The 9,490-nt window shown below is 45.8% G+C and overlaps 1 protein-coding gene across 1 annotated transcript in view; it reads left to right on the top strand.

Annotated features, from left to right (window-relative positions):
• Positions 1–9,490, top strand: part of WDR59 (WD repeat domain 59) — a 79,948-nt gene that overhangs the window by 24,370 nt on the left and 46,088 nt on the right. Inside the window, exons 9-13 of the mRNA XM_015408249.1 lie at positions 1,379–1,456; positions 3,869–4,025; positions 7,278–7,357; positions 7,984–8,116; positions 9,417–9,486. Of these exons, the coding sequence (XP_015263735.1) occupies positions 1,379–1,456; positions 3,869–4,025; positions 7,278–7,357; positions 7,984–8,116; positions 9,417–9,486 (518 nt within the window). The remainder of the gene's footprint in view (positions 1–1,378; positions 1,457–3,868; positions 4,026–7,277; positions 7,358–7,983; positions 8,117–9,416; positions 9,487–9,490) is intronic.

A 9,490-nucleotide genomic window follows, 5' to 3' on the forward strand; every position in this document is an offset into this window, starting at 1 on the left:
AGGTCTTTCAACACCCCTCCCGAAATTAGTGGTTCTGTAGTGGGCAAGCAGTTCTCATCTTCCACAGTGAAGACAGAGGCAAAAAACGCATTCAGCTTCTCCGCCATTTCCCCATCATCCTTCAGCACTCCCCTTACTCCCTGGTCATCCAAGGGCCCCACTGCCTCCCTGGATGGTTTCCTGCTTCTAATGTATTTGAAGAAAGTTTTATTGTTGGTCTTTATGTTTTTTGCAATATGCTCCTCATATTCCCTTTTTGCCTGCCTGATCACAGACTTGCATTTTATTTGCCACAGCCTGTGTTCCCTTTTATCAACCTCACCGAGACTAGCTTTCCACCACTTGAAGGAATACTTCTTACCTTTTACAGCTTCCATTACTTTGCTTGTTAACCATGCAGGCTTTTTTCTATACCTATTTGTGCCTTTCCTAACTTGCGGTATTTTTTCTGAGCTTCTAGGATTGTAGTTTTAAATAGTCACCAAGCTTCCCCAGTGGTTTTGACCCTTTCTACTTTTCCTTTCAGTTTCCTCCTCACATGTCCCCTCATATCAGAGAAGTTACCCCTTTTAAAGTTAAAAGTGGTCCTATCAGTCTTTTTGGGCAACTCCCTATTTATACAAATGTTAAACTCAATAACATTGTGGTCACTGTTCATAGACCCTTTCTACTTTTCCTTTCAGTTTCCTCCTCACATGTCCCCTCATATCAGAGAAGTTACCCCTTTTAAAGTTAAAAGTGGTCCTATCAGTCTTTTTGGGCAACTCCCTATTTATACAAATGTTAAACTCAATAACATTGTGGTCACTGTTCATAGACCAGTCACAGCCTGGGGAACCTTCTGACCCATGCTCTAGGGATGGCAGCAGCAGCAGCAGTCTAGAAATTTGATTGCTTTAGGTCCAGGAGTACTTCTAAAGTGGAAGCTCTTCCCTGTTTCCCATTTTGATAAACCTTCAGAAGATAAATGGTGATGCCACCTGGAGCGGGATGACGCCCTGCATTGCCCTTGCTTATTTATTTGCACCCCACCTTTCCCCCCAATGGGAACCTGAAGGACCTTATATCGTTCTCTTCCATTTTATCCTCACAGCAAACCTGTGAGGTAGGTTAGGCTAAGTGTATGTGACTAGTCCAAGGTCACCCAGCAAGCTTCCATGGCAGAGTGGGGATTCGAACCTGGATCTCCTGGATCCTAGTGCTACACTCTAGCCACTTCTCCATGCTGGCTGTCCTTGTCCTGGGCCATTGAAGGTGAGCCCAGTCCCAAGCTCTTAGCACTGTGGTGTGTATTGCATGCTGTGATCTTCTGAGAGTGTACCAGTGTTAAGCATCCTTCTCCTGAACTGCCTTGTTTCTGTTTTTCAATTCGTTGAAGTTCTGGGACTACCGACAGCCCCGAAAATACCTCAACATCTTGCCTTGCCAGGTTCCAGTCTGGAAGGCCAGATATACGGTAAGGGTCTCTTTTGTAAGGTGGGGCAGGAGGGATGCGAGGGAATCACTGCTAAAAGGTGAGAGGGGGTAAATGGGACCACTGGCTGATTCCCTAATGTCTAGTGGCATCCTCTCAAAGATCTATTAAGCAAGGATGGATTCACAGGACCAGTTAGTGCAAATTACACTGTAACTATTAATGCACCCTGAATATTCACTTTGTGCATTTAATACTAGGGCTGGCAACTAATCGAAGATGAATCTTAGTCTTTTGATTATACACATTTTAATTAATTTGCATATAAATGAACAGCAGTTCTAAAGTAAACAAATACTTTTTTGTTTGTTCTGAGCTGCATGCAGTGATCTTGGAAAGCCTGTCTTGGAAGATGCATTTGTATTAAAAATAATTGAGGGTTTTAAAAAGAGTTTCCCAGTGAATTGAGAGTACTTTTTAAGTCAGTGAGAAGGCTTTTAAGCTAAACCTTTTGGTTTTCAACCCAAGGCTTGAGACCCTCGGTTAGCTCACATGTTGATCCAGAGCTCCTGGAGAGTGGATCTTTTTGCTGCCTTTAGGAGGGGGTTGCTGTTCCTTGTGTGCACACTGAGAGAAGTGTTGGCATGGCATAACCAGGCCACACAGTGGTGGAGAGAATTCCTCCATGGCACAAACCCTTGACTTGAGTCTTCACTGTGGGTATACCTCACTGTGGGTATACTTCACTGGTGTTCACCTTGTGTTTCCCGCCCCCGGCTCTCCAGCCCTGTCGCCCATAGTCCTCACCTGGACACTGGCAAAGTCTCAGAGCCCCAGCTTCCCCTTGGACTGGCATGTAACTTGGATGTCATGTGACTTCCCATCACTTTCTTATCAGCTCAGGGGGTCCCATACTGCCTGGGTCCAAGGTCTGCCATGGTTGAAGACTACTGATCCTCTAACCTGTTAGGAACATAAGAACATAAGAGAAGCCAATGTTGGATCAGGCCAATGGCCCACCCAGTCCAACATTCTGTCACACAGTGGCCAGAAATACCAGGTGCCATCAGGAGGTACAGCAGTGGGACCAGGACACTAGAAGCTCTCCCATTGTCCGTCCGTCCCCAGCACCAAGAATACAGAGCATCACTTGCCCCAGACTGAGAGTTCCTATCTATACCTTGTGGTTAATAGCCACTGATGGACCTCTGCTCCATATGCTTATCTAATTCCCTCTTGAAGCTGTCCATGCTTGTAGCCGCCACCACCTCCTGTGGCAGTGAATCCCAAGTGTTAATCACTCTTTGGATGAAGAAGTACTTCCTTTTATCTGTTCTAACCCGACTGCTCAGCAGTTTCATTGAGTGCCCACAAGTTCTTGTATTGTGAGAAAGGGAGAAAAGTACTTCTTTCTCTACCTGCTCTATCCCATGCATAATCTTATAAACCTTGATCATGTCACCCCTCAGCCGTCGTTTCTCCAAGCTAAAGAGCCCCAAGCGCTTTACCTTTCCTCATAGGGAGAGTGTTCTAACCCTTTTATCATTCTAGTTGCCCTTTTCGGTTAATCAGTGGAGAGCACAGTCCCAAGCATGTTTGCTTAGATGTGAGCTCTGTTTTATTCAGTGAGGATCATTACCAGGGAACCATTCGTGGGATTGTAGCCAAAACATTTCAGCCCTGTTGAAAAAATAGTGGGTAGGCTTGCGGGGGGAGCCCCAAAATATACCATGCAAGGTCGAAGTGAGGTCTGAATGACATAGAGCAGTGAGGAGGCTGCAAATAGATCTTTGAGAGGATTCCACCAGGCATTAGGGAATCAGCCACTGGTCCCATTTACCCACTCTCTGTTTGTGTGAGATGAAGGGTGTGTGTGCAGCTTGCATCTAGCGAAGAGGGGATAGGTGTTGCCCCATGTTTTTTCCCATGGCCCAGTATGCAGTCATCCTGCTGGCTTGGGAATGCTTTTTCAAGCATGCCTTTTAGCGTTTCCTTGAAACAGAGTGGATTAATTTTGCAAAGAGTTGCAACTATGTCAAACTTGCCCACAGCTACAGTTCCCCTTCTAGGCAGGTGACACCTTCCTCTAGGGCCAAGTATAGTAATAATAACCTGCTTCAAGCCTCCTAGGTGAAACTGAAGACAGAATCTTGTTCTCAGTGTAGAAATGAATGTGAATCAGATAATGTGGAGCATGAGGCTATAGAAATGAGGTGGAGCAGCTTGTCTCCCAAAGCAACCCAGAAGCTTGAAAGAAGTTAATGAAAACCTTATTGCTGTTGCTGAATGTAATGGCTAGTGCACACAGTCTGTTCTGTTCCCCCAGCAGCTGGGCACCTCAATCGTTATGAAAAATGCATGTGTACCTTTTCTTCTACCTGGGGGAAAGTGGGGTTTCAGACTTCTCAAAGTCCCTGGGTTGGGCTACTAAGCTTTCCCTGTTCTTCCTCTTAGCCTTTCAGCAATGGGCTGGTGACTGTGATGGTCCCCCAGCTACGACGGGAGAACAGTCTTCTGCTCTGGAATATCTTTGACCTGAACACGCCCGTTCACACCTTCGTAGGGCACGATGACGTGGTGCTAGAATTCCAGTGGCGGAAGCAGAAAGAAGGTACATGAAAGATGAAGTGAACAATTTAAAAAAGAAAAAAAAAAGGCCACACCAGTGGTAATACTAAACCTGTTATGTTACAGCCTACATTGTACATCCCAACAGCAAAACCAGAATGATCAATATGAAAACAAGAGCAATGGCACAGGAAAAACAGTAACACCAGGGCTTGTAAGAACCAGGCAAGGGGTATGAAGTAACCATCCAGAAAGGCATAAGGAAACAAAACTGCCTTCATTTGGTACCTAAAGTCCCACAAACTCAACACCATATGGATAGGCTCAAGAGAAGGGTGTTCCAAAAGGGAAGCATCGCCATAATAAATGGATTTTCAAAACTGTGGTTGGAACCTGGGATAGAAGGTTGCGAGACAGCCCCACCCCCGCCCCCGCCCCAAGATTTGTGCAGGGACCGTAGGAGCGATTTTTCTGTCTTTTTTTGGCACTCTGGGTTTTCATCTATTTATTTTCCTTAGAGAAGATTTCTTCCACTCAGTTAATACAAATACATAACAGCATCTGTTACAGTTTTGCCGGGACTGCAAAACGGAGCTGTTCCGCCGGGCCTTTGGCTGAGGCAGTGGGCACCTACCGGCTGGCCTCCCTGTTGCAGCTGGATGAGATCCTCGTGTCTCAGTGTTGGCCCACTAATTCCCCGACTGTAGGAACTGAATATATTGCTCTGCCCACTTTAAATGTTTTAAACTGGTTTTACTGTACTGATTCTATATTGTTATTTATTATTTGATTGAATTATTTTAAGACTGTATTATATTTATTGCTGTGAGCCGCCCTAAGCCCGAATGCGGGAAGGGCGGGATATAAATGGAAATAATATTTTTTTAAAAAAATCTTAGGAATAAGAGAGTTAATCGGCAGTCTTTCAACACACTGAAATCCAGTTGAATATGGCTAGAAAACTCAAGACTTTCTCTCACTGTTTTCACACATTCTTTGTTGTTCCTTCCCAGGAATCTGATCATGTATGTTAATTTCAATACATTAGTCCTATTGCATGTTTTTAAAAGCTACAGGCCAGTGGATCAGTTTCTTTAAACTATTTTAGAAGTATTTTTGTTGCTGCCAACAGAAAAAGTCCGTTTCCGGCCTTAGATGTGGCATGGTATAGTCATTAGAGTGTTGATCTTAGGATCTGGGAGACACAGGTTTGAAACCCATTCTGCTATGGAAATTTCACTGCGTGACAATGAGGCAGTCAGTCTCTTTCATTCTAACCTACCCGGAGAATAAAATGGAGGGGAAGAGATGTGGGGCAGTTGGCCCCATATCTCACCCCCCAGGACCTAGCTATAGTGACCCATGCAATGGTCACTTCCAGACTGGACTATTGTAACTCTCTCTACGTGGGGCTGCCCTTGACTGCTCCAGAAGTTGCAGCTAGTGCAGAATGCGGCAGCACAGGTGTTGACAGCGACACCTGTGTGGGCTCGTATCCACCCTTTGCTGCGTGAACTTCACTTGCTGCCTATTGAATTCCGGATCTGTTTCAAGGCTGGTGCTTACCTTTAAAGCCCTATACGGCCAGGGGCCAAGCATACCTTTGAGATCGCCTCTCCCCATATGAGCCCCATAGGGCACTGAGGTCCACAAATCAACATCTTTTAACAGTTCCCGGCCCCAGGGACGTCCAGCTAGCCACAACCAGGGCCAGGGCTTTCTCGGCCCTGGTCCCTACCTGGTGGAATGAGCTCCCATCTGAAATCAGGGCCCTGCAGGATCTATTACAGTTCTGCAGGGCCTGCAAGATGGAGCTCTTCTACCAGGCTTTTCGTTGAGGTAGCGGATGCCCTTCCCCTCTCCTGGCCAATCTCCCATCAGTGGCCTGGATCCAAATAGATATCAGGGTACCCACTGTTGTACCTTCATTAATCTGGTTGATGTTTCATCTAATCTGTTTACGTGGTATTTTATGATTCTATTCTGTTTTAAATTGATGTTTTAATGTGTTTTAATTGTATTATATTAAGATTGATGTAAACCGCCCTGAGCCTGCTGATGGGGAGGGCAGTTCATAAATCAAATAAATAAATAAAATATTGTATGAGGGAGAGGCTGTGGCTCAGTAGTAGAGCATCTGCTCTGCATGCAGAAGGTCTCAGGTTCAATTCCCAGCATCTCCAGTTAAGTGGACCTCTTCATAGGTGACTTGAAAGACCTCTGCTGAAGAGCCATCGCCAGTCTGAGTAGACAGTACTGGCCTTGATAGACCCAAGGGTCTGACTCAGCATAGGGCTGCTTCATATGTTCAAGCCATTTTAGGTTCCCATGGAGAAAAGAGTAGGATATAAATACACAAAAATAATAATAGTCTCCCCATTATTCTCCTTTTAACTACACCTAAAGCTCCGTATGGGAAATCTGCAAGCAGCAGTTTGTGTCTGTTCGTGCCTGCGGCTGCCGGGTTGTGCCTTCTCACCGGCCAAGAGTAAAGCTGAAGTGAGCCACAGATTCTCACCTGCCGCTGTGTGCCTTCCCTGAGCATTGCCACACCCCTCACCTACCAAACAAATAATTTGCACAGACCTTTGGGGCCCATGAAGATATGCCTATTACATCTGTTTTGTAAGTGCTGCCCTGGCTTGCCTATCTGTTTCTGAGCACAGGGAACTTGGTTCTTACCTTTTTTTAAAAAAAATTTACGTTTTATTGTAAATTTTCAAAACCACAATACAGATGAAGAAAACAAAATTAAATAGTACAACACCAGAAGTATAGCATAAATTAATGAGATGAACATATGATATCAATCTAAATACGTATTGATCCATAGATTTCATTAAGATAAGAGTATCTGAAATACTTTACAATTAGAACAGACGTAGATCATCAATCATATTAGGAATTCCATCTTGTTTTACTAAGCAATCCATAATGGGAAACCAAATCGTAACAAAGTTGGATGAGGAAATTTGAGAATCAAGATAGGATAAGTTGTCTGTTCTTTCCTTTTAAAAGCTTATCACAGCCTGAGGAGCACATATCTGCAAGATCACTTCTGTATACTCCCCAATGACAGTTACACTGTGCCCTCTGTTGGTTCCAGCTTGCAGGCAAGCTACTTGCCTTCTAAATGGTAGAATTCAAGTATTCCATCTGTGTCTGAAAATGTGGGGCTAAGGCACATTTCCCACAGCCTGATTCTCCCACACCCCTGTTTTCTCCTTCCCTTTACAGCCTTAAAGCTGGCCAGTTGTAAATTATATCTGACGTGTATTTTCATTTGTCCTTGCAGGCTCCAAGGACTACCAGCTGGTCACGTGGTCTCGAGATCAGACACTGCGGATGTGGCGTGTCGATTGCCAGTTGCAGAGGGTAGGTTTGACTGATGGCAGATTTCTTTCATCCTGGGTCTTGAAGTGCAAGCCAGAGGTTCTGCCAACCAGTCTTATTCAGCTGTACATTGTCTGAGCAAAACCTACTGTTCTGAAGCATTCCCTTTCATGCATCTGCCGGGGAGGGTTCTCGTTATGGTTTATCAGGAGCCACTGATTCAGGAGAACAGACCAAACAATTGAAGGGGTCCCTCCAGGAGAAACACCTCCCAGTTCTCATAGAGGTACAACTCCTGCTTGAAAGTCTCCAAGGGCAGCAGTTGCCCCCATGCCCTTCAAACCAAGTCTTCCGCCATCCTGCTGGACTCACCCTTAGGATGCATTTCCTGAATCTAGCCTGAAATATGCATTGTTGCTGTTTCTCTTTTCTTTGATTAAGCATAAAAAATAACAATTTTTGGTGGCTGTTCAGCAGATTTGTGTAGCCAGTTTGGGCCGTAGGTTGACTGGCAATGGCGCCGAACATCTAGTAAACTTATGGGGTGGAGGTATACCGTCATACAGGCGGGATCCTAGGCCATGTTTTTGACTGTGGCATTCTCTGTTGCATTCTCCACCTCCTGACATGCCTGGCTGTGTTTCTTCTTTTGCTGCCTCTTGTTCCAGCTGTGCTCCAATGACCTCCTGGATGGGGTGGAGGAGCTCATCGATGGGATTTCTCTCCTGCCAGAGCCAGACAAGCCTCTGCCCATCCAAGACTCTGAGCCCCAGCAAAACCCCAACCACGGAGAGGAGGAAGGTGAGGTAGGACACTTGGAGGAGAGTTGGCTCGAGGGCTTAACCAGCTATTCCTAGCTTTCACTGATGGCGACATTTTGGGGTCAGGCAAGAAAAGGGTTTTCCAAGTCCAAGTCAGCAGGTTGGCCATCCTTGTTGTTATAAGAGCCCTGTTCCCTGCCACCAATCCCAAGCTGTGGCTTAGTGGTAGAGCACCTGCTTGGTATACAGATGATGACAGGTTCAAGGCACCCAAGTGAAAGGTGATGTGAAAGACCTCTGCCTGAGACCTTGCTGACCTTGATGGACTAGTAGTCTGATTCAGTTATCAGGCAGCTTCATATATATATATCCCATCCTCCCCTGATAGATCACTTTCTTGCAGTAGGGGTGCTGTGGAGCTTTGTGGAAATCATTTAGGCTCAGACAGGTAGTCTCCAGAATTCCACTTCTTGGAGCCATTTTAGGTTTTGCACCTGCCGTTTGGGATGCTGACACAGCTCATTGCTTGGGGAGCAGAAGAGATCAAAGGCTGCTTCTCGCTGTCTGCTCGGGAAGCCAGGATCCCGTTTTTGTCAGTCCTGTCTTCAGTCTGCTGCAACAAGTTTCTTTAAGTAGTGCAGCCTTGGGAACAGGTTGCCTGGCAGTGCCATCCTAAGCAGAACTGCATCCTCCTAAGCCGGTTGACTTCAGTGAGCTTAGAAGGGCGTAATTCTGTTTAGGATTGCACACAGTCAGTGCAGCAGTTACCCATTTTTCACCTGGGCAGTCTCTTACTGCAGTCGCTTGCGCTCAGCCTTTGAGAGGCAAGTTGCACATTATATTTCCAGACATAGAGAAGCTCTGCCTGCATTTAAAAGATCCAGATGACGGCATCAAGATTCAGCATGGCTTAGTGGATAAGCTGTCAGGCTAGGATCCTGGGAGACCAGAGTTCAAATCCCCACTTGTTTCATGGAAGCTTGCTGGTGACCTTGGGCCCGTCAGAAACTCTCAGCCTGGCCTACCTCACAGGGTTCTTGTGAGAAAATAGAGGAGGAGACAACAATGTTCTACCCTCCTTTGATTCCTAAGTGGGGTATGAATAAATACATGGAAATACAATGCATGGAAACATATCCGTCTTGAATGTTTCCTGTGCTAGACCAGCAGATCTATACAATCCCAGCTGATCACATGCTAGGCACCTGCGTGTTTGGGGCCTTTAACCAGCAGTATCAGCCTCACATTTGCCCCTCCTCATTTTGGGGCAGAACAGACTGTACTGATCCTTAGCACTGCTTTTCCAGCCTGGACTGAGGGCTCCTTTGTTTTCCCGGCAGCCCTGAAAGAAGAATCCCAGCATAGTCTCCTGGTGGGGAAGAAGCTGGACCAGTTGGGCCTTCCACAAACGTTG

The sequence above is a fragment of the Gekko japonicus genome, unplaced genomic scaffold (genome assembly GCF_001447785.1).
Source record: "Gekko japonicus isolate JY-2015 unplaced genomic scaffold, Gekko_japonicus_V1.1 scaffold227, whole genome shotgun sequence".
NCBI lineage: Eukaryota > Metazoa > Chordata > Lepidosauria > Squamata > Gekkonidae > Gekko > Gekko japonicus.